Source organism: Sordaria macrospora, chromosome 5 (assembly GCF_033870435.1).
Source record: "Sordaria macrospora chromosome 5, complete sequence".
Lineage (NCBI taxonomy): Eukaryota > Fungi > Ascomycota > Sordariomycetes > Sordariales > Sordariaceae > Sordaria > Sordaria macrospora.
In genome coordinates this window covers 2,494,091-2,518,211 of record NC_089375.1, presented here as the reverse complement: position 1 = coordinate 2,518,211, position 24,121 = coordinate 2,494,091, and the positions used below count along the sequence as shown (strand labels likewise).

Genomic DNA, 24,121 nt, shown 5'->3' with positions numbered 1-24,121 from the left:
AAGGGCAAAAGCGGGAGGGCGGTGGCGGGTGTATGGCTGCTAGAGCAGGTGTTCGAAAAGCTAGGGCAGCTGGGACGAGAGTCACCTTACAATCGTTGGCAAGGTCTGATTTGAACACTCGCTCCGTGTAACGAGTATTACTGCAGTGGGTTTGGTTCTGGCTATTCAGTGAGGGACAAAGGTGTCATTTGTTGAATGCTTGGGATCATAGAACTTGTAAGGGTTACGGAAATGTACGTTTATAAGCGTGTACTCAAAATATATATCGTTGTGTGGGGAGGTAGGCGAGGGGAAAGTATTAGTATTTACATCAGTTTGTTATGTTAAAACACTCCGACACAAGTCACTCAATCGTATGAATTGATTTTTCTACCATCATCCCTTATCGAATTCACATCCAATACCTTCCGTGACATGGACTTCCTGTTCTAAATCTCCCCTTCATCCAAGACGTCGTATCGCTTGTCCATCCCCATGTCAGCCACGCCCAAACATCAGTATACCCTAATTCTGCGGCGGCACCCCAAACCATTCAGCAAATGGATCATACCTCCAATCCATCACCGGCTCATGCTCAATCGCTCCGGCGATCAGATCCGCCATTGCCACTCCATCCGGATACATCTGTCTGACGAACTCGAACGTCAAATCCAATCCTGACGTGACTCCCGATGAAGTCCAGATGTTGTCGTCAACCACCCATCGAGCTGGCGAGACCCTGTTCATCACATCGTTAGCATATGTTTTCTTTGCCGCGGCACTTCCACTACTTGAAAGGAAAGAAAAAGAAAAAGAAAGAAAAAGAAAGAAAAAGAAAGAAAAAGAAAAAGAAAAGAACATACCACTTAACCTTCTCCCCCAAAGGCGTCACCTCCCCCCAAACCATCTTATTAGTAGTCGCCCTCCGTCCATCCAGCACGCCCGCCCTAGCCGCCACCGCAGCCCCGTTACATACCGTCACCAAGTATTTATCCTTCCTTTCCTTTGTATCGTTTCTTTCCCCTCCAACACCAATACCAACACCAAATTCATCTCTCATCCTCCTCAAAAACTCCAGCTCCCCACCTCTTTCCAAGTCAGGATTATACACCCCCATCCCACCGGGAACTAGCAAAACATCCACGCTCTCCAACACTTTTCTCATGTCAGGGTCGTTCCACTGCTCTTCACTAGTGGGGATGGCATGCGTGGGGTTGAAGGTCGGATAAAACGAGCTGTTTTGGGGGTTCATGGACGGTAAAGTCGGGGATGTCAGGACTGGTGCTGGTGGTCCTGAACGAGAGAAGATGAGTAGACGTAAAGGGTGGAAGTGAGACACGAATTGGAGGATTTCTATGGGTCCGTAGGCGTCGAGGATCTCGAAGGAGCGGAAGAGGAGGAGGGCGTAAGTTTTAGGGAAGGAGTAGGTTGTTGAGTTGGTGTTGGTGTTGCTGGCGGGGGCTGGGAAGCCTGTGGTGGTTTTTAGGTTGATTCCATGTCCCTTGGTTTTGGATAGGGCTGCTTTGAACTTCGGGAGCAGGTTGGAGTCGAGTTGGGGGAGGATGGAGGCTGTGGTTAGGTGGAGGAGGGTGAGGACTGTGGTGAGGAAGGTGAGACGCATCTTGGGTGTCTGGGTGGGTGTGTAAGTTGTCGGTAGGTAGTGTTGTTGGTGTTGTTGGTCGTTTGGGCAGTAAGGCAGTTGATGATGGTTTTGGGATTCAGGGAAAGTCCATAGGAGGGAGTGATGCCCATATATATGCATCCTTGATATCTCACGCTCCAGCAAAAGAAGAAGGACGGTCCTCTCATAATGTTCTTCTGCTCCGAGCTCAAAGAACTATGGGAGCTTACCAGATCTCTTCCTCGTTACCAGATCACCGAGTTAGCTGAGTTCAGACAGTAAGGTCAACTTGATCTTCCCAGTCCAACACATACCACCCAGCGGCCGCGGAATCCATGCATGCCATTCCATTCAGAGACGGTCTACCATACAAAGATCGGATTCTGGCAAAGACGTGAGCAGATTCAATCTAAAATGAGCTCAATTCTTCTCTTGACGAACAACTGGGTGTCTCGGGTTTTCATGACACCATACCCACCTAGCACGGTGGTTACCCGACGATAACACTTGGTGTTGAAGAACCCGACATGTGACTGATTGAGCAAGTATGTATGTGATCCGAAAGCGAGTACTTATCGACCTGCCAGTTACACATGAAAAAGTCCCAGCTTCCCGGGAATAAATCACATACCTAACTTCCGATGCTGAACGGTATTAAAGCTGTCATGCCGCCGCCTCAAGCCGCGGGATGTCAGCCTGTGCCTTTGGGGTACCGGGAGATATAGATTAAGGCTGTGTAGCCATCGACCTTGACAGCCGCTGTAGAGGTAAGCTAAAGATCCCACTCCAAGGATTTCTAATCCAGAGGCATCGAGAGATGGAGACTCAGTGACATGAAAGTAGAAGCGAACCGTCCCGCTCGGAACTTGAATAGCTCAGATAAGACACAGGTCCGAGCCGCGAAGAAACTCGCTCATAAGAGCTCAGTCTCATGGAAGGAAGGGGCGCTAGAAAAACATCATGTGGGAAGCGGTTGGGAGCACCTTTCTCTAGAATCCTTGCTCTGGCTTCTGGACTTGTGAATGAAACGGATAAGAGCTTCTTACAATAGATCCGATAGCTTCTTCAGATATTATTGGCGTCGGCCATACTGACGATGTGGTGTCAAGCTTGCCAGAAACTAGAACCGCCTGTCAAGACTAACGGGTTAGGGTTATACCCGTCGTCTCGCTCTCACGAATGGCTTCATCCACTTCTCTTTCCATCTCATCTCTCACTCCTTCAGGTTGGCACACCAGCACCTGCTAACGGCCGATCCTAAAGTCTATAATCATGAGTAGGGATTGACGGTACCCACGAAGGAATAACAAAACAACAAATTGGTAGTAAGGTGGTTGACGGTCTACCGCACCGGACCAGCTGAACTTGGTTCTCTCGTTCTGCGTTTCGTCTTTGCTCGCGCCGGAAGTCGTAGTCAGGAAGTTGAGTTCGCAGTCCACCTGCCCATGCACGAGTATGAATTGCCTATGTTGAAACATTCGCGGAATGTTGATATCGAGACATGATTACAATGGAAACAAACATGACAAAATCGCAAGGACAACGAGCAGCAAGCGCTACCTCTACCGCCCGTACCCCGCCGTTCCTGGCGGGCAGCCCCCAACAGTGCACGAGCCGCTACAAGGCCCACCCAACGGGGGACCTCAGCACCTTCCAGATCCACTATCCGCTGACCGCCCAAAAGTTGCCGACACCGCCTACAGCTCGCTGTTCGGCGCATTGCTAGCCGTACGTCATGTCATGTTGACTTTTGTTCCATCTTCATCTTCCAACATCTCATATCTCCTTCCACTCAGACCGAGAGAACTCAGCCGGCTTCTATTCAATCATACCTACGCCTCAGAGGCTAAACACGGCGAAGTAATTCCAAACCTGAACCTTTCTCCATCATCCGCCTAAAAACGAAAACACCAAAATACCAAAACAGCCTACCGTGATCCCAACCCCTATCTCCCGTCACATCCCGAAACATCCGAACCACAACACCACCACAAAGAACATCCTCAAAAAAATGGCCCGCAACTACTTCTCCCCCTACGCCCCCCGGCGCCGCTCCAACCGCATGGTGCTGATCTGGGTCACCCTCTTCTTCTCCATCATCTTCTTCATGTGGTGGGTGCAGACGCGGCACCGGGATGCGGCGCGGGCGTACGCGGACGTGTTTATCCGGGGTCCGAGCATGGAAGGGGATTATAACAGGAGGAGGTTTGGAGGGGGGAGTGGACGGATTTTGGAGGATGCGTAAAAGCGACTTCCAAAGGTGCATACTAAGGGAACTGGTCCATTTTCCCATCTGTCACTGGCGGTCATCCATACTCTCTGGGGGCCTTTTTTTTTTCCTGGCGAGGAATGGGGATGGCATGCGACAGGGCTGAGCTGGGTGGGAGCAGAAGGGGAGAAAAAAGAGATGGATGGAAGAGGTCCGGAAGAAAGGGCTACGATATATATCGGTACATCGAAAACAACAGAAAAACACGACTCGGAGCGACGAAACGAATCTGGTGGTTGGAAGAATACTTGGAGGGTTAAGGGGCTTGCGGGATTACACCAGCACCACAGGCAGGCACATAAGGTAGTCTGAACCCCCTCACTCGGCTCGCAGATTCCCACGCCCGAGGATTCTTTCTCACCGGCTACGACGTGTCCTCAAACCCGGAGCTTCCGTATCCTCTCGGGGTGCTTCTCGAGGTTGATAAGACTGTTTCGACTTGTCAGTTCGGGAAACGAGAGCATGGTACTTCACGAGCCACAGTCATCAGGAGAGAGGTCGGTGGATGAAAGCCCAAGTTCTTGAATAGGGGTCATGGCGGCCACAGAGGAGCGAGCGTATCCGACTCTTTGGCGATGACTTGGCGGAGGCATTGAGGACTAGTCTACCCGCGAGATGCGTATACCAAGATGTACAACTCAAATAATGTTTTATTATTGGGCCTGAGAGCCCAGCTACTACTCATTTTGCTCTCTCTCTCTCTCTCTCTCTTTCTCTCTCTGGTTCGTGCTGGTTTGGGCAGTGGCTTAACTGTATTCTTTTGATCGCACATTCCAACCGGCATCGGCCAATGGCACCAGGCTCTTGTTATGATATGATTGGGTGGAGAGTCTACCGAGAGTTTGAAGAACATGTCATTTCTTCAAAGCAGTCAGTGTGTTTTGGATATCGAAAAATTCATGGGGCGTCCCCAAAAAGCTGGAGAGCAGAAATCATATATCATGGCCATGATGATCTTCTGCATAAACACATCAACTACACCTACCGTATCATACATACACTCGACAGATCGTCTCTGCTACGCTACGTCCTGTCTGTCTGTCTGTCTACCTAAGCTCAACACCAAGCTTCTCCACCAACCCCTGCCTGACCCGCTCATGGAAATCGTTGGCCTCCTCGTTCGTCAGAGTCTTCTCCAAGCTCCTATAGTTGATTCTGTAGCACATGCTCTTTCTGCCTGTCTTGGGATGAGTGAACTGGTCCTTCAGCTGGACATCCTCCACCACATCACCAGCAACATCACGCACCACCTCCATCAGGTCATTCTCGTGGAAATCGTGGGCATTGGCCACGGCCGTGTTTCCGCCCGCCGCGGACGTCGACCGCAGCCAAAAGGACACGTCCTTCCAGCAGGCCGGATACTTGGAGAAGGGAACGAACCGCTTCAGCTTGTCAAGGTCATCCTGCACGCGGGCAAACTGGCTCAGGAAACGCTCGTCCTTGGACCAGAACAGACGGATGTCGGGGATCTGGAACAAGAGCATGGCGATGCGCTCGAGACCGATGCCGAACGCCCAGCCGAGCTGCTGCGGCTGGTCGGCATTGATGAACAGCTCCTGCTTGCTGACACCGCAGCCCAGCACCTCAAGCCAGTCGCCCTGGTAGTACACCTCCATCTCCCACGAAGGCGATGTGAAAGGAAAGTAGGCCTCAATCCAACGGACGCGCAGCGGCTCATCGACGTAGTTGGGATCCAGACGAGCGGCGGCCTGCTTGGCACGGGTGAAGATCTCGACGACCATGAGCTCGAGCGAGCGCTTGAGGTGAGCGGCGACGGCCTCGGCCTCCTCGGCGGTATGGTGCTCGCTCTGCAGCGGGTTGCGCTCCGGGTGGTGCGGCGGGTTGGGGTCCTCGACTTTCACGTCGTGCGTGGGCAGCTTGGCCAGGTCGGCGTAGATGGCGGCCACAACGTCGCCGTTGGGAACCTTGGTGCGGTCCCACACGCGGGCGCCCTCCATCTGGTGGAAGACGGGGTAGTGGCTGCGGTCGACCTCGTCGCGGCGGTAGACGTCGGCGCTGATCAGGTAGCCGTCCGAGGCGCTGGCGCGGAAGAGCTCGGCCTCGTGGGCTGAGGTGTGCGTGCGCAGGAGCGTGGTCTCGTTGATGTAGTAGGTGTCGGAGCGGGCGCGGCCGACGTGGTCGGGCGGGAAACCGAGCGAGTCAAAGTTCTCGATGGTGCTAACGACGGGGTCGAACTCATTGTAGCGCTTGTAGGTGGCTGTTGGGAACTTGGACTCGATGATCTGACGGGTGATGGCAACGGGGTGGTCTTTCTGAAGGTGAAGCTTGCGGCCGGTGAGAGCAAGGACAGTCTGGGGGACGTTGTACCATTCGTCGGTGGTGTAGGTCTTGCCATTGACTTCGATGGTGGCGGGTCGCGAGCTGTTGGAGGAGGCCGTAGAGGTAGGTGGCGGAGGGGAGCTAGCAGCACCACCTTTTTGTTTTGCGTTGTTTTAGAGTCCGAGTTTGGTTAGAGCTTCTGGAAGCTAAGTAGACATAGTATGCTGACCTGCAGAGGAGGAATAAGAGGCTACTCGGAGACAATGGCTGGGGGCTTTGGTCAAGCTCAGTCTGCTGCCTCGAGCTGCTGCGCTGAGTCGCAAAAGCGAAGCCGTGGCAGAGGCCGTCGTCACACGGGAACGGGCCCCAATGCGAGGCACGACCCGCATGACATTGGCCGCGAGAACTCGTGGTCCAGCCATTGCTATGTGTAGGACGATGGGAGTCGGGTCGCGATACTTCAGGAAAGTAAACAATGGGGTGGAGGGGAGGGACCTTGCTGGCCACTGCAGCCGACAAGCACAAAAATTGCCCAATGCTCAAAATTCCCTCCACGGCTACGATGCCCGGCCCGGAGATCTGCTGGCCGGGACTTACAGGGGCCAATGGGGCTTCACATAAGGCGCCAAGCGTGACGTGTGGGGTGTTCTTCCCCAAAAAGTCCTGCATGATGACATCGTGCTGGGAATCATTTTCCATTCCCCTCTGTCCTCGGTCCCCAAATTTTCACTTTCAGCAGTCTTTTCGGGGTCATTGCTCGGTATTCTAGGGGCCGAAGAAAAAAAAAACGCCTACGGCGCTACGCCGATAACGGTCTAGACGATGGAGCCCGCTTATCGTAGGTTTTTGTTCGAGTCTTTCACACCGTTTCCCACTTCTTATTTCTTTCACGTCACGTTCGATGTTGAGTACTGTACAGGAAAAAATACAATTCGTCATCTCGTCTCGACGTTTTGGATTTGGACCTTGGGTTGGGACCTGCTTTCTCTAAATTATCAGACGAACACGTACCTCACATCTGCGAGATTGAGTGCTTCGACCCTGCATCCGTCTCTTCATATTCTTTTTTTCTTCTTTTTTTCCCACAATTTGTATCGATCGAGCTGGGATTGTTGCTTGATCTGGAATGCCTCTGTAACAAATCGACCTCTTGGTATTCTCTCGTCTCTACCGATTTCCACACTTGCTCCATAACAAGCCCCATCACAAACCGCGGACCCCTGATCGGCAAGAACCCTCGTGGACTTTTGTTCGCTCGTATATAAACAACAATGCAAGCAGCCACCACTGGCCTTAGAGGGCCTTCGCCTTCGGATTCCAAACAAACCACCGTAGCGTCTGTCACGAAACAAGCAGCGCAAGCAACCATGGAGAAACAGACGACAGCAGATAAGCCCGTGGGCACGGCGGCGACGACCACGACCAAGTCCAAGCAACAAACAATACACTATCCCTTCTGGTTCGGAGGAAGCGCCAGCAGCATGGCTGCCACCGTCACACATCCTCTCGATCTCGGTAAGTTTGTCCGTGACTAGAAGCAAATATGTCATACGTACCAACAGCACCAAGCACCAAAGAAGAACACCATCACTAACACAATTGCCTTCCCAACAACAGTCAAAGTCCGCCTCCAAATGCGCACCGGCGACGCCCCCAAATCCATGTCCGGCACCGTCCTCCATATCGTGCGCAACCACGGCATCACCGGTCTCTACAACGGCCTCTCGGCCTCTCTGCTGCGGCAAATCACCTACAGCACCACCCGCTTCGGCATCTACGAAGAACTCAAATCCCGCTTCACCACTAAAGACCACCCCGCCTCCTTCCCGCTGCTAATCGCCATGGCGACCGTCTCGGGCGTAGCTGGCGGTCTGGTGGGCAACGTGGCCGACGTGCTGAACGTGCGCATGCAGCACGACGCGGCCTTGCCGCCCTCGCAACGACGGAACTACGCGCACGCCATGGACGGGCTTGCGAGGATGACGCGCGAGGAAGGGTTCCGCAGCTGGTTCAGGGGCGTGTGGCCGAACAGCGCCAGGGCGGCGGCCATGACGGCCAGCCAGCTGGCTAGTTACGATGTGTTTAAGCGGATCTTGATCAAGCATACCCCCCTTGGGGATGACTTGGCGACGCATTTCAGCGCGAGTTTCCTGGCGGGCGTGGCGGCGGCGACGGTGACGAGCCCAATTGATGTCATCAAGACGCGGGTGATGAGCGCGAGCGGGAAGAGCAGCATCGCGCATGTGCTGGGGGATTTGTATAAGCAGGAAGGGGTGAAGTGGATGTTCAAGGGGTGGGTGCCGAGCTTTTTGAGGTTGGGGCCGTAAGTACTTCCATTTCTTTGAGTCTGACCTTTGGGGTTTATGCTAACGAGTGATACGAAACAGACAAACGATTTGCACTTTCATCTTCTTGGAGGGACATCGGAAGATGTACAAAAAGGTCAAGGGCATTGAGGAATGAGTGATCATACGTTCCTCTCCTTGAAATTTCCCCCTTTCTTTTCCCTTTCTTTCTTCACATTCCCTCCCATGTCCAGTCTTGGGAGTCTAGTCTGCCGAATAGACAGACTAGGAGCAGCAGCAGCAACAGCGGTTTTTTCTCGGTGCGTTTCATCAAAAGGTGGTTGGTTTGGGTTGTGGGTAGGGACATAATGGACGGATTTGCATAGACGAAATCTGCATTTCATGAGACCGGGTTGGTGGTTTTTCTGTTAAGAAGGTAGATGGCAACACCTCATGTCTTTTCTGTTTCATACCTTTTTTAGATATCCTCTCATCCATCCGACATTGAACCGGCGGTGGGACTGTCACTTCGACGATGGCGTTTTGGCTTCATGTAGTTCTTTCTACCTCGGGAGTTTGGTGTTTCCTGTAGAGTTGTGTTTGAAGTAAATAGACCAGAGCAGCAAGTGTCTACCTGTCAGATTCCAAGCAAGTGCTTGTCACAAGTATCCGGTGAGAATCGTACTGTGGTTATTCTCGCTCTTTGCACTTTTGGTCCGTTTATATATATGTTTTTGGGTATTTTTTGTCCCTATTTGAAGCCACCAGACCGTGGCGACTAGATTCACCTTTTGTCTATGCCTCGCAATCGTACGATAGATCATTTGCAGGACGCCAATAGAGAAAGCTGTCCTCTTTCGCCTGTCTAGAGTATGTGGTGTCTGGACGAGGGATGCTCAATAAGATATGCTCTGGTTCCTCTCGCCCTGACTTGAATCCCTCCGGAATGCGCCTTCCCCCTCTTCCCAATTTCCCGCGCGCCATTTCTCGATTTTCCCTTTCCCCTAGTTTGACCCTAACGTGCTGACTCGTGACTGATGCAAGGTCCGTTGTCTGGCCTCGATTAATGAAATGGGTCTCAACCCCCCAATATGGTCAGATTACAGCCCCCGCAGTGAAGAACAGAGGCGCCGCGGTTGTTTAGCAGATGCTGGGCTGATAATAATGTCAGCTGTTGTGTGAATAGAGATGCATGAATCGGCATCTTGACTGAATGGTGAAAGTGTCGTGTTGTTGATTGAAGTCCGCAGCTAAGAAATCGCGCCGCATAGATATCGCAGATACCCAAAACCTCCCACACAAGACATGCGCAATGACCTCGCAAGCTGTCGGAAGAGTAATCCTCGTCGTAATGGCAGATTGCAAGCAGATGACGCTCAAGACCAAGAATTTCCGCCGCCTCCATAAGGAGTCGTTCCGTAGGGCGTTGCACCGCCCTGACCTCCCCAAGAGCTCTGGTTTCCTCCGTTTCCGTATGGCGTGAACGATCCTTGGTCGTTCCAGTTGTCGCCACCCTCGTTATAGCCTGGGCTGCGCGGTCCGTTGTATCCGTTCTCACCACCATCGGTTTCGGTAAGTTCGTGGATCAGTCCAGCCAGCTTCTGCTGGATGACCTTGATGCCTTCGGTGACAATACCGTCGGGAGAGATGGGACCGGCGGTCTCGACGTTAAAGTAAAAGCGTTGTGGCACGGCATCGTAGTCGAAAGGCTCGCCCTCCTGGGGAGGCTCTTCCCAGTCGGCGTACTCCGAAGGAGGCCTGGTGAGAAAATGGTGAGCAACCAGTCACATCGAAGAAGGACAGATGAGGTGAAAATGATGGAATGTACTTACCACTCCTTCTTGGGATCCTGCTCGTACCACAAGTCGAGGTGGTGCAGCTTGTTGTGAGGATCGTACTCGAAGCCGATGGCGGCACTTGGAGCCCACTTGGAATGCTCCTTTGCGATACCCTTCTTGGCAATGCACTGGAGCTTGATCTCCTGGCCGTGACGGAGCTTGAGGATAAGGGGACCCTGCCCTTCGGGATCGTTGATGATAGGCGAGCCGAGAACTTGGTTGACGCGATCGCCAACGGGAACAAGATCGCGAGCACAGACTTGCATGATGTCGTCGCCAGTGCACTTGGCGTGAAGGTTGAGGGTCACACTGCAATGTTCACAGTACTCGTCGCAGTCGCAGTCTCGAGAATAGAGAAGTTGGTCGATTCCTTCGGCGTTGAGTGGGATAAGGCCCAGGCGGTGGGCAATGAACTCGTCAGCCAGGACGGAGCTGTTGGCCTCGATCTCGACTAGATCGATGGCAATCGTGGGAATTTCGGCAAGCATGACGCGACGAAGGGAGTTGGCGAAGCAAAGCTCGGTGTTAGAGAGCTCGAACTTGACTCGGGTGCTGTCCGCCTAGAATGATGGTTTAGAACGATGAACGAGCAGCTGAGCGCAATTGCTGCGAGCAAAAGCACACAGGACATACTTGTGAGATCTTGACGACCGGTCCCAAGGACTCGGCGTCATCCATCACCATCGGATCGTAATCCATCGTTGCGTGTTGACCGTTGATCGGTCAGTCGTCTTCGCTACGGTCGCACTCCTCGATCGTACGTTTGGTGGCGTTTGGAGATGTTGAAAACGGGGAGGAACGATTCGGGGGGTTATGGTGCGACAGAGGTTTAGTTGACGTTGAGGTGTGAGGTGGCCTTTGTTAAGGGCCGGATGATGCGAAATGCAAGTTGCGGACAAGAATCGGTTTCGGCGCGTTGACGGGTCGAGGTTCGAAGCGCCACCAGGATTCCGTCCAGTCGCACAATTCACCACGCCTGGGCCTACCGGGCTGAGCTTCAAAGCATGACAGCGGGCAGGCAAACATGAAGCTGACAAGGAATAGGCACACCTTATCTTCACATGACCTGGCGTTGGCCAACTCCATGGCGTGTGTTTAACAAAGTAAAAAAAAGGTCCATCTCCCCGCACAGAAGAGCCCCACACATGGAAACAGACCCGCCGCTGCCCGCTGGAGCTTGAAACTTTGAAAGCGGCATCGCAGACTCGATGCCCGGCAGGCAATTATGGGTCCGTTGTGGGTGATGACCCGCTTTTCGGTTCGCTCCCGCTGTGCCCGCCCAGCCGGCCGAGAGGACTGGATAATGCAGCACTCATCCCACTGTGGGAGACTGCGAGGCCCCTGTTGGCCGCCCAACCCGCCGCCCCTCCATGCCGTCCCCGTGCCGTGCTAGCGCAGCTGTCTCAAAATTTGTTGAAAGTGCCTCTCCAACACGCGACCTTTCCCTGTCCCGGACATCGCCAGATCTTACCACCCGTCACATCCAGATACCCAGCCAAAATGCTACGAACAGCCCTCACCCGCTCCTCCAGAGCCCTCTGCTCCGGCACCCGCGTTGCCGCCCAGCGCCCCATTGCTTCCCAGATCTTCCAGATGCAGGCTGCCCGGACAGCTGCTCCCCAGCTGCGTTCCGCCGCCCGGTGGTACAGCGCCGAGGCTGAGGGTCAGAAGAAGGCCGACGAGGGCGCCGAGAAGAAGGAGGGTGAGGCCGATGATGGCGTTGCTGCCCTTAAGAAGCAGCTCGAGGCCAAGGATGCTGAGGCCCGCGAGTGGAAGGTTGGTTCTTGAGCTGCAACACATGTCTCCAAACAGCTATGGTGGACAAGCCACTTACACAGGATGCCCCCTCTCTGCAGGACAAGTGCCTTCGCACCGTCGCCGATTTCCGCAACCTCCAGGAGCGCACCGCCCGCGACGTCAAGCAGGCCAAGGACTTCGCCATCCAAAAGTTCGCCAAGGACCTCGTTGAGAGCGTCGACAACTTCGACCGCGCCTTGAGCGTCGTTCCCAAGGAGAAGCTCAAGTCCGAGGAGAAGTCCGAGCACCTCAATGACCTGGTCAACCTGTACGAGGGTCTCAAGATGACCGAGAACATCCTCCTCCAGACCCTCAAGAAGCACGGTCTCGAGCGCATCGACCCCGATGGTGAGGTCTTCAACCCCAACGAGCATGAGGCCACCTTCATGGCCCCCATGCCCGACAAGGAGCACAACACCGTCTTCCACATCCAGCAGAAGGGCTTCAAGCTCAACGGCCGCGTCCTCCGCCCCGCCCAGGTCGGTGTCGTCAAGAACAAATAAATGTCTTCCATCCGTTTCTTCCGGCAACCACGAAAAAAGGCTGGGCAGAGATTCTGGGCATGGGCTTGGCAGGACAGGGCAGGATACCCTGAGGTGTCATGACATGTCACGGCATGGCAACAAGCCATGAAGAAAAAAGTGTTCAAGCGGCTCAACATACAGCCAGGGAAACTAAAAGGAAAATAAAGAAAGAGAAAAGGGGCTCGACTGTAATAAGCCCCGTGTACAACATCCAACAAAGGCGAATTGTGTGCAACATCAAAATATGCCCCCGCGCAGGAACCAAAACGGCGTTTCAAGGTCTCTTTTACAAAATCTCATGTATTATATAATGCCTCCTCTCTGGTTTTCTTTTGGGTTTTGAGAAAGCATATACCACAACAACTGAAGCGTTGCTTGTGAAGGGGAATGGGCAAGCGGGACAAGAAGGATATAAAACGATTTTTGGGCGTATATTTGAGAGACATTCTTACCGAACTACCTGTTTACCAACTACATCACTTGTCATCTGTCAACCCTATGTACTGCTGAGTATGAAGAAGAGCTTCGGGACAATCAGGCTCCAGAAGTTGCATGCCTCTCTACTCCTTCCTACTTGAGTCGAACCATGCAGTCGCAAAACAAGACGAAACGCCTGGTAAAGACTTCTCGTGAAGTCTCATGACAACCAAACTTCGTAACCATTTACGTAAACCCAAGCGAACTTACGTAAAATACCAAACAGAATTTTCTTCGACTTCCATCTCGGCATCCAAGCTACTTAGGTATCTACAGTAATTGCAAGTTGATGTTGTACAAAAAAGACACACAGGACGAGCACTCTGGTCCAAGGGCCGAGGCGCTCTTACACATGACTCGGGAACAAGACTGGCTGTCTGTCTATCTTATCTACTGACTAGAAAAAAACGAAAAAAAAAAAACATTTGCTTGGTACTGATCATATCAAATTATCTTCCGATCCACCCAGGGGTCGAACCTGGAACCTCCTGATTCGTAGTCAGACGCTCTGCCATTGAGCCAGCGGACCTTTGAAGCTGTTGTTGTATACCTGCCTTAAGACTTGCATTCATAAGGTGCGTCGCTGCGTCCTCATTTGTGTTAGGTCTCTTCTCTAGACTTTCGCAGCATGATATTTGTGCACGGTTAGTTGTTGGATGTTGCATGTTTGTAAATTTTCTACGTTATCCTAAATTTTGATACAGCGAAGATAAAAACGGGTTCTGTAAAGGAGCAGAGAAGGACGAAAGAAAAGGATGCCCTGCATGCTAAGAAATGCCCCAAGCTGATGCAAAAGTAAAATCCTGTTTTTCCTTCTGTTCTTCCTTGAATATCCAACTCTCTGTTCCCCTTGACAAAATCACCCGGGCTGCCATCAACCTATCCATCCTTCAGTCATCACTCATTCCCGGTCCCGGTCCCATTCCCATTTCCGTCACTCAATCCTTTCCCCTTTCCATGCTTTGGTTCTCTTCACGACCTCAAGATAACCAATTTACCTCCAGGTATCATTAATGGTCGCAGTAGATGCGCAGGTGCTCGCAACAGCATAGCTGCGGTTAGGATCGCTCTCCCACCTGACGGAGCCATCCGAGTTGACAACGACATACTTGTAGGCGAACGAGACACCCTGGGGCAGGGCGATGGTGGTGTACCAAGTCGGGTTGCTGCTAGTGTACTTGCTCGCGCTCAGAGTGACACCGGAAGCGGGGGCCCAGTTGCCGAGGGCAGCGATGCTGCCGACGAGCTTGACGGTCTGTCCGTAGCTGGTGGTGACCTTCTCGTTGAAGGTGACGAGAACCTCGTGGTCGGCGGGGCAGCCGGTCTGGGTGGGAGGGGTGATAGTGGTGCTGGCGGGCGTGAGGTTTGCGGGAAAGGACGTGGCGGTGGCGGTGGCGTAGGAGCCGGCGACGGTAGAGGCGGCGCAGGAGTCGGGGAGAGAGTTGGCGGAAGCAGCGCCCCACGAGGGAGGGACACGGCCGGCGCGGCGGTCGGCAGCGGAGAGGAAGGCGGCGTAGGACCAGGTCAAGTGGGTGGCGCCGATGGCGGCACCGGAGTTCTTGTCGAACTGCTCGGTGAGCGAGCCGTCGGAAGGAGTGTACTGGGCGACGACGTCGATGAAGCCGTCGGCGTAGGTCTGGACGGCGTTGATGATGGAGGTGTAGGTGGAAGAGGAGCTGGAGTAGGTGCCGGCGCTGACGGAGGAGACGAGGTCCTTGAAGAAGGCGAGGGAGGTAGCGGTGACCGTGATGGAACCCTGCTTCTTCCAGATGTAGATGGCATCGTAGAGTTGCTCGGCGGCGGCGAGAGTGGCGAGGTACCAGGGGTTGCCGGTGTAGTAAACATCCTCGGAGTAGCGACCAACGGCGGCGGCCTTACCGGCGGTGCGGCCATTGTTGACACCCCAGAAGCGCATAGAGTCGACAACGGACTTGTGGTTGGCAAGAGCACGGTCGCTGCAGGGCTGGAAGGTTTTGGCATCGCAACCGGCAGCGGGGTCAAAGTTGTGGATGGAAGTCAAGATGGAGTTGACGTCCTTGCCGCTGCGGTAGTTGACGAGGTTGGAGACGACATAGCCGTTATTGTTCCAGAAGCTCTGCTGGAAGCACAGGACCTGGGGAGCAACAGCGTCGCAGGCATTGCAAGAGCTGCCGACGGACTTGGCAAACGCAGAACCCTCCACGAGAGCACGGTGAGAGGCGGCAATGGTGAAGAAGGAAGAGCTGTTGACCTCCTCCCAAAGATCGAAACCAGTGTTGTTCCAGTACTGGGCAGCGTAGGCAAGATCGTTCTTCACAATGGGCCAGATGATGTTCTTGGCGGTATCAGCATAACCGTTGCTGACGAGCCACCTGCCGTAGCCGACGAGGGCGATGACACGAAGGGGAGGACCATCTCTCTGGGGACGGCCCCATTCACCGGTGAACTGCTTGAGGTCGACCATGAACTTGGGCTCACCAAGACCGGCACCGTTGGAGAGGGAACCGGACGGGTTGCTAACGCCCTGAAGCTTGGCTTGAGAAGCAGCATAAGCCTGGATGGTGCTCTGAAGAGTGGTGTTGTATTCGTCGGTGAACTTGTCGACGACAAGCTTCTGGACAAGGGCGGCGTCACGAGTCCAGGTGTACCAGTCTATTGACACTGTGAGCTATGCTGCCATGAGAGATGAGGGCACACGGGGCAATTTCCACTAACAGTCAGGATTCGACTTGGAAGGGGAGGCAACGACAACACCAGAGGCAGCACCGGAGACTCTGCATCCACCAGAGCCGATGTTGCACAGAAGATTCTTCAGTGCAATGGGGGTCTCCTGGTTGATGAAGGACTCAGCAGACCGCTTGATGATCTCGCTGTCCCTCTTCTCGCGAAGAGGATCGGGCAGACCGAGCACTGCCTGGAAGGCGGCGCCCACGACGAGGAGCGAAGAGACGAGATGCATGGCGAGGTAGGTCAGAGGGCTCGTGGTGAAGTCTGTTGCGTTGGAGACCAGGCTGGTGGTGAAATCATGGTTGGTGAGGAGGACTTGCTTGAGATTATATATTGTATCCATCTTGACTCGGCCGGGATGTTGATGGGCGTCGGCGATCTTGTCTGTCTCTCACGCTTGGCATTCCCCCTTTCGGGACACCCGGTACACTGACGTTCGTGTTGCGATCCGGCCGCCGTCGTGAACCTTGTCGTCCACTTTCCCGAGTGGATCTGCCCTGGTCGTGCAAGTTCCGCACCTCAACTCTCTCAGCTCTCAAGGGCCTCTGAGGAGGACCGGGGTCGATTCGTAGATGAGGTTGCACTCGGTGGTTAGAGATCGGGCCTTGCAGCAGTCGTCGATGGGTGGAATGGCGGTTATGGTGGTATGCTACCTGTAGGGTGGATTATGGAAGGAGAAGAGTTGGAGAAAGGGCCGAGAAGACGGTCTTGAGTTGTATCGGGGCATTGAGGCTCGGTCCTTTTGACTCTTTTGGATCTTTGCTGTGTCTTCTTGGTTTGCCCTAGTCACTGGTCACGTCACGATCCTCTCTCTCTTCCTATGCAGCGGCAGTCCCACTGAGCTATCTGCAGGAACGTTTGTCTCCCGCCGAGCTCTCCCTTGCTTGGTATTCGACCAGTTCGACTCATTGGAGCAGATCGATGATAAGCTCTTTGGGTGTAAGAGGACGTGCGGTGCTATGGTTGGTCTATACAGAGAGCGGTATGCTCAAAGTAGCGGTACCATACCAGAGGAGAGCGGCTGACCTGGTGTGGATGGCGGAGATTGGCCAGGATTGGACCCAAGATGGAGAGAGTTAGAGCTTCAAAAGCCACTCCCCCAAAGGGAAGCCATCCATCCGGCAGTGACCCAAGCAGTAAAGAAAGGCCGATATCTTGCCGCGGGCGTTTTCTACTGTCACATCTTCAAAAGGGTGACTGTCATAGGTAGGTCGTCAGTGTCACTGTCGTGAAAATGATGTCGGTGTGTTCACTTCAGCATGAAATATCCTGTGAAATCTGCAAGACGGCGCACTGCAGCTTGGAATCTCTATTGGAAATCGGCGGGTGTGGGGTAAGCGAGTTACTCGTCGGTTAGGTGCACGCACAGGCCACCCTCTGGGCGCCTCGTGGGGCCTCCTTTGGGGGCCCGCTTACAGCCAGCCAACCGACTCTCCTCGTCCCTTTGAGAATCAGGATTTTTACTTATAATATATAAGCTTTATAACAGTATGGAATCTTCAATTAATAACAACATTATCAAATTTTACTATATAATACTATAAATAACATTAATCTATCTTTCTTGTTAAAGTTTCTCTTCTATATATTTTTTTACTATACTTGTATTTAATCCAAAAGTTACATCGCGCGCTGAGAAGGCTGCTAATCACTTTTTTGTAAGTTAGACTGCTATAATTACTAAATTCACTATTATACGCTCAAAGACTAATATTAAAGCTAGAAACTATAGTAAAATTATATATAGAGTTATTAACAAGCGATTTAACGTTAGTAAAACCATTATTAAAAAGTATATAATACTTATTGAGGGTAATAAAGCTCTACTAACTAGTATAAGTACCTACCGGCCTCTAGCCTTAATTGAAAAATAAAAGAAGCTTTAAATATTATAATTCAAATTACTAGCTGTAGCTACTTTTCCTTTAATAAGGAATCTCTTATTAAATTAATATATTAGTTACAAGCTTATTAATTAGTTCCCTCTTCTATGAAGCTATATGGAATATAACCTATAAATTAGCATAAAAATACTTAAAGTTCAAATTTGAAGTAAGTAATTTGAAAAACGAAAAAAAAAACATATATATATAAAGGTTATTTTGAATTTTTTGAAGATTAATCTAAAAAAGGTCAAAGTTATTTATAAAATTCCTTAAATGAAAGAGGAGAATATTTGAAATATAAATAAATTTCCTCTTTAAATAAGGAAAATTAAAAAATTGATAAAAATATAAAAGCTTCCTTAGCAATATAATTTCTTATACTAATCCATATTACAATAGGTATAACTTCTAAAGAATGGAATTTATATACAAAGGGTAGTTTTTAGCTTTGCGGATAAAGAGAGTTTAATGGTTATCGATATTATATTAACTGTAACTTAAAAATTATCTTGCTTTTCTAATATTTAGAGTATAAATTATAGTGAATGGGAATGAAGATTTGTTATATACAATTGATATTAGTTATATATACTTTAGTTTGTATATAAGTATAAGACAATATATAAGTCAGCTATAAAATAGACCCAGATATTATTATTACAATTACGGCAATTGATTATAATAAAATATATCAAGCCTTATAATAAATACACTACTTAAATAAATACTCTTTCAAATTATCCCTCTCTAATATCGAACATGTATATTATAGATATATAGATTACATAGACCTATGAAGTGCCCAGCTATGTAACTGAGCTATTCACATAGTCACATGTACAAAAGCAGTTGGCTGGGTAAGTCGCGCTATGACGCAACTTCCAGTGACACAGTCAGAGATCCACTGGTGGATCACTGATAAGATAAGAGCTTGTATAAGTAGCTTGTCCTATGGGCAAGCCTTTGGCATCATCTTTCACAACGCTTTCAAATACCACATATCGTATTTGCGGAGCAACCCAGGTTACCTGTCTTACCCTCCTTCAATAACTATATTATTAGTAAGTAGTTTAAAATATTAATTAACCATTCTGTTCCTTTCAAAACATTAGAGTAATTTAGTAGCAAAATTATGGTAATTAATCTTTTTCTAAAACTGAAAGTATATGAAATATTATTTATAAATGGATTTAAAACCTATAAAGATTTATATGTCTTACAGTATTATATTACATTTAATATAATACTTTATACCTTACTCTTCTACACTAACTATAATTTACAACCTTTAAATATAAGAGTTAAGTAAGTAATCAAAAAAGCTTATCAGAAGATTTTAGCAAACGAAATTACAAGCGGAACTATTACTATTAACTATATAGTTTTTCTAAATAATTAAAGGAGAGTTAAAGAAGTTGGGTTTATATACAGTAATAGTTATAAAGAGTATAAGAAGATAGGTCTCTAGCTGTTGAAATTTAGTAAGTTTGCTATAGTTAGTTATATTTATATACAAATCTTTAATAATATAAGTAATAATAATATGACAGGCTGGAGTGCATATGCCCAGACGGCCAAACCTACAAAAGATCGGACGATGTTCTGCTTGCAAGGCAGAACTCGGAATGCACACTATATAGCCAATGTCAACCTGTGACAAATAAACATTTTAGTTAATTAACTATGTATATTTATACGAATATAATAAGAACCTTCATTTTTTAAGTCCTTTCAAGCTATTATTCTCTATAAAGTACTACGTATATTTCAATCTTCTACTATTTGTGACGGCTGGCACCATCTGGGCTGTTACATGCCTACCATCAAGGTTTCCATTCACATGGGTCTTATTCAATCGGTTCATTCCATTCACGAGTTTGGGTGTCACTGGTTGTCACCTGTGGTCTGGGTATAAAGCCCAGCTCTGGCATCGAGCCTTCTCTTTTGGGATTTCTTCTCTCTTCAGCTTCTTATTCTTAGTCTAAGTTAATCAAATTGTACACAACGTGCCCTCTGGTTACTTTGTAGCACTATTTAAAAGAGATTAAATATTATAAGTTTCTTGCTTAAAAATAATATTAATAATACTGAAATTACTTCAAACATTGCGATTAATGGATAAAAGTTATTATTTAATCAGTAAGAACTTTATAGACGTTGTATTAATGTAGAATTTTAAAAATAGAACTTCTGCAAGTACGTTGCTATTAGCGATAAAGCCTATACGAAGGAGGTACTGGATACCAAAGTAGTTGCGAAAAGAATCGTTAATATAAAAAAGAGTATAAAAGAAATATGATAAACTAGTTTCGCTTTTATTAAAAAGGTTACTATCGAGAAAAATCTTGGTCTCAAATAGTAGCTACTACGTAAAAGTAAAATAAAAAAAAGATTATACCTAATAATACTGTCATTCTTAACAAAAATAGTTTTATTTATGTTACAATAAATAACTTTAAATATAATAGAATTTTAGAAAGAAAAGAGGAGTAGAACAAAGGTATAACTAATAACGCTCGCTACGATTTTATAATTAACTAGTAGTAGGACTATTCTTACTATATCTTAGACATGAGAGTTTGAAGAGAATAAGCGGTTTTAAACAAATAAGTAAAGCAATTTACCCTGCTATAAAGAAGAACTTTATACTCTTTGACATATATAGTAAAAAGAAGAGTAGGAAAATCCGCAAAGGAAATTCGTCGCTAGTAGAAATTATCTCAAGTGACAAAACTATTCTCTTTAATAAATTTCCTACTATACTATAATATATTTATTTTGTTGTATTATTATTACAATTTCCTCCCTTATTAATATCCTATCTCTTTATGAAAAAGGCTTAATTATGACAGGATAGGATGCATATGCCCAGACGGCCAAACCTACAAAAGATAGGACAATGTTCTGCTTGCAAGGCAGAACTCGGAATGCACACTATATAGCTAATGTCAACCTGTGACACTACCTCCCCTTAACGCGAAGTTATCTTTCGATAATCTTTAAGATAAGGCCCCGGCCCCGGCCTCATTTCCGAGGGCGACAATGTCGCGGAGGATTTATCGCAATGCGACGGCTTATATAACACTAACTGAAAATGCAACTTCCCGCTAAGTTGGACATTTTCCAATAGGCCGATATGTGGCATTTTGGTACTCTTCGATTTGCATCCATGGTCCTCAATTGTCATTGCATTCTTAGAAGCTGCGCTCGACTAAGTGCCGACAAGAGTATCCCAAAATCGCCCTCGAAATTGCCACGGTCGGGAATCGAACCGACCGTTTAAGCAGAACATACTATGACAGGCTAGGGTGCATATGCCCAGACAGCCAAACTTACAAAAGATAGGACGATGTTCTGCTTGTAAGGCAGAACTTGAAATGCACACTATATAGCCAATGTCAACCTGTGACATTAATAGAATTTAAGAAGGAAAAGAAGGAAATTATAAATAGAAAGAAGGAAAAGGAAAAAGCTACAGTAACTATAAAAGTAATAAGCAAATAACTAAAAATACTTACAAGCCGTACCAAAGTTACTATTATGTAACGCACGGCAGTCTAATCTGCCTAAGTGGGATAGCTAAAGGTAGATAACTATTAGTAGACGTTCGGTGAAGCCAAAAGGTTCACAACAAGTATGGTAGCGTTATACTAGTCTCGGTAATAATAATCAACTGACTACTGTCAAACTATCTGACAACTAAGTTCTCCAGTCGTCTCTTTATACTCCTCGCCCTACTACGAGATATCTGTCTCCGGATGTTCACGTAGACGTGAACTTCTAGTGTATGGTGATGGATTCGCGGGCTCACTCTCGTGGTGTTGAGCCTGGCTCCCTTCCCTGCCTCGTGAGCCTTTCCGTCCTTGAGATTGCACAGTTTAGCCTTTCTGGGTTAGTTGTGCTACCAGTGCCCTAGTTGGCCCGTGTGTTCTCTTAAGTTCGTAATATATTACTAACTTAAACAATTCTAATAATAATAGTAGTATTGAAGAAAAGAAGGGCAAAAACAAGCTGAATATTATATTATAAAGCATGGCGTACGCACTATAAAGATTGAAAACTACAATAATAATTTATTACGATATTTATATAGTAAAAACAAACATATTGCTAAATACACGCAATTAAAGACTCTATTTTCTATATCTTACTATATCTACAGCTATTGTAATGATTAAGTTATAAGTATATAGAAGTTTCTCACCGTTACAAAGCTTGCACGTTATAGGTAAAAATCCCAACTCTCAGATAGACTATAAGAGTTGGTTGGCTTGTTATATAAGCGAGGCCCCCAGAGGGTGGCCACCTATCAACCTAACCGACGAGTACACAGGCTCTTTTGGTGCTGGTCTAGTTTCCCCATAATCTCGCTAACGGCGGAGAAACCTCGATAATGCGGGGAACTAGGAGCCTGCTTTTGAGCATCACGGGAACACAAACAAATCTCTTGTGACTTTCCCCCGCCCTTTTGGCACCTGCACACATGGCAATGTGATTAACTTTGTGTTAGGCGAAGCTTACTTTGTCATACCTAGAGTCTAGACTTGGATTTTGGTATATCACGACCCGCTACGTACTTCATCTACCATCGTTGCGGATCTCTCTTTTAGTTGAAGGCTCACCTTCATCGGAGGATACCCGTTCTAGCACCTCTCCATCTCTTGTCCTAAGCTTGGCAGAGGGTATATCGATCTTGTAAGTCTTGACAGCCAGTAACGAACCACGAGCACATTTACTTCTGTGAATAGGACCAGTTTCTCTCTCTCTCTCTCTCTCTCTCTCTCTCTCTCTCTCTCTCTCTTCGTTATCGCTGTTTGCTGCCCACATCCAACGACACGCGTCTCCACCATACGTCAGCTCATCCGGCCGGCCAAGACGTGACAAATGGTGGTCTGCCGCCGACGAGGTCATTCGAAATCGGGCCGTCTCGATCTTGGGGAAAGTCTGTGGCGTCTGGGAGAAGGGCTTGGGGCCGTTGGAAAGGGCCTGAAAAGCCTGATGGAAAGGGCCACGGATGGCATCATGCCAAGGATAGAAAGTGTCAAGTTGGGGAACCTGGACCATGGACAATTTTGGGCAGACGAGCAGGTCGGAGCAACCCTACCTCCCCCGGACTTTTCATCTTTCTTGGCTGCGGGCAGTCATGACAGGACCCCTGCTCCCCAAAGAGAGGTCTACTAAGGTCCCGCACCGGCAGCTCGGCTAGCGTGGGGTGCTGCTGGGTGAGATCTGGGGTAGACCGCGTTGGAGTGCCGACTGCATCTGCATTCGCGGCCATTGTGTCAGGAACAGGAAGGAGTCCGGTTATGCTAAGGACAGGGGTGTTTCCGTTGGAGATGGAGTTGAGGCATTGTCATCTCCTAGTATGCTGAACTACCTAGATCCGAAGCATGCGCGAGTCCCTCAAAAGGCATTGCAAAAGTTGGGAAATATGGGAATACCTTCTTTGAGCAAAGGGGTATAAGCCATATCGGATTAGGGTTAACAGTTACACCGTTTGGGAATAGTATCAGTCCATGACATACAACTTGGTCCCCAATAACTCTGCCCAGTCACCTCAAGGGCGGCACAACCTCCAATATCTCGGCATTACCGTTGTCGCACCGGGGTACTGATGAACAGCAGCTGTCTAGCAGTTTCAGATCGCAAAGAAAGGAAAGAAAGATCTGGAAGCACCATCATACCACCCACGTGCCCATCAAAGAAACACTAGAAGAAGCTCAAGAACTTGAAAAGAACCAGACTATTTGCGTGACGTGCAGTAGCAGCTGGACATTCGACATGGGGATTCCGCCGAAAAAGGCCGACCAAAGTTCGCACTAGTGTCAAGAGCTTAACTTCTCGGCATTGAACTTGGACATTGGAGAGATGCTTGTTGGACTCCATTCCAGGACGGAACCAAGGTGACCGTTGAGTACAACCTACGGTATAGGGCGACCTCGGGATTCAGCAGGTGAAAGAAATGGATGTTTTCAGGTCGGTCCTTCTTGATGATAGAACATCCCACTTCACAAAACATCCGTCAGAGCCCACGTCAGCACGAACAGACGATGGATCCTCCACGCAGGTACCAACAAGCTCAGCACCAGACGGAATTCGAACATCTCATGTTGATGAATGTAGGTAAGAACAGCATGTGAAAGCATGTCAGATTTGGACCGACTCATGGCCCAAACGAACCCAAAGTGACATGGAATTATTTTGACATGTACGGTCCTTTGCTGCTGATCTTCATGGGCAGGCGGCTTTAAACGTCATTTGACGAAATGCAGCAAAAATCAATCACATAACGAAACACATGTTGTTTTTACGGCAAAAATGTGGCAATTGTCATGGTTTCCCCCAGCCTCATAGGACGACGTCCTCGGCGAACGGATTGGAATATGACTTCCCCTACATCATCTGGCCCTCCCCAAGCTCAAGCCTTGCGGCGAACGAGGTTCACGCCAGAGTTCGGTT

General features: G+C 49.1%; 7 protein-coding genes and 1 non-coding gene across 8 annotated transcripts; 3 read left to right on the top strand and 5 right to left on the bottom strand.

Annotated features, from left to right (window-relative positions):
* Positions 1–53: 53 nt before the first annotated feature.
* SMAC4_06209 (uncharacterized protein) lies at positions 54–3,118 on the bottom strand. Its single transcript, XM_003345508.2, has 3 exons — positions 2,647–3,118; positions 843–2,359; positions 54–718 (listed from the first exon to the last, which is right to left on the bottom strand). The coding sequence occupies exons 2-3, from the start codon at positions 1,739–1,741 to the stop codon at positions 505–507; spliced, it is 1,113 nt and encodes a 370-aa protein (XP_003345556.2). The 5' UTR covers positions 1,742–2,359; positions 2,647–3,118; the 3' UTR covers positions 54–504.
* A 4-nt stretch (positions 3,119–3,122) lies between these two features.
* On the top strand, positions 3,123–3,906 carry SMAC4_06210 (uncharacterized protein; the record flags this gene model as incomplete). The annotated part of the gene is made up of 3 exons (XM_003345509.2): positions 3,123–3,171; positions 3,285–3,328; positions 3,528–3,906. The coding sequence occupies 3 exons, from the start codon at positions 3,123–3,125 to the stop codon at positions 3,843–3,845; spliced, it is 411 nt and encodes a 136-aa protein (XP_003345557.1). The 3' UTR covers positions 3,846–3,906.
* A 1,009-nt stretch (positions 3,907–4,915) lies between these two features.
* Positions 4,916–6,571, bottom strand: SMAC4_06211 (uncharacterized protein; the record flags this gene model as incomplete). The annotated part of the gene is made up of 2 exons (XM_066090412.1): positions 4,916–6,303; positions 6,379–6,571. The coding sequence occupies 2 exons, from the start codon at positions 6,569–6,571 to the stop codon at positions 4,916–4,918; spliced, it is 1,581 nt and encodes a 526-aa protein (XP_065947208.1).
* A 600-nt stretch (positions 6,572–7,171) lies between these two features.
* On the top strand, positions 7,172–8,805 carry SMAC4_06212 (uncharacterized protein). Its single transcript, XM_003345511.2, has 3 exons — positions 7,172–7,664; positions 7,767–8,472; positions 8,537–8,805. Exons 1-3 carry the CDS (start codon positions 7,421–7,423, stop codon positions 8,610–8,612), a joined length of 1,026 nt encoding a protein of 341 aa, XP_003345559.1. The 5' UTR covers positions 7,172–7,420; the 3' UTR covers positions 8,613–8,805.
* A 392-nt stretch (positions 8,806–9,197) lies between these two features.
* On the bottom strand, positions 9,198–11,188 carry SMAC4_06213 (uncharacterized protein). The gene is made up of 3 exons (XM_066090413.1): positions 10,906–11,188; positions 10,267–10,832; positions 9,198–10,192 (listed from the first exon to the last, which is right to left on the bottom strand). The coding sequence occupies exons 1-3, from the start codon at positions 10,969–10,971 to the stop codon at positions 9,811–9,813; spliced, it is 1,014 nt and encodes a 337-aa protein (XP_065947207.1). The 5' UTR covers positions 10,972–11,188; the 3' UTR covers positions 9,198–9,810.
* Positions 11,189–11,688: 500 nt separating this feature from the next.
* Positions 11,689–13,081, top strand: SMAC4_06214 (uncharacterized protein). The gene is made up of 2 exons (XM_024655186.2): positions 11,689–12,048; positions 12,129–13,081. Exons 1-2 carry the CDS (start codon positions 11,773–11,775, stop codon positions 12,570–12,572), a joined length of 720 nt encoding a protein of 239 aa, XP_024511102.2. The 5' UTR covers positions 11,689–11,772; the 3' UTR covers positions 12,573–13,081.
* Positions 13,082–13,527: 446 nt separating this feature from the next.
* SMAC4_13838 lies at positions 13,528–13,599 on the bottom strand. Its single transcript has one exon. It is a non-coding gene; the product is annotated as a tRNA-Arg (tRNA).
* Positions 13,600–13,731: 132 nt separating this feature from the next.
* Positions 13,732–16,676, bottom strand: SMAC4_06215 (uncharacterized protein). The gene is made up of 2 exons (XM_003345514.2): positions 15,765–16,676; positions 13,732–15,701 (listed from the first exon to the last, which is right to left on the bottom strand). Exons 1-2 carry the CDS (start codon positions 16,117–16,119, stop codon positions 14,065–14,067), a joined length of 1,992 nt encoding a protein of 663 aa, XP_003345562.1. The 5' UTR covers positions 16,120–16,676; the 3' UTR covers positions 13,732–14,064.
* Positions 16,677–24,121: the final 7,445 nt, after the last annotated feature.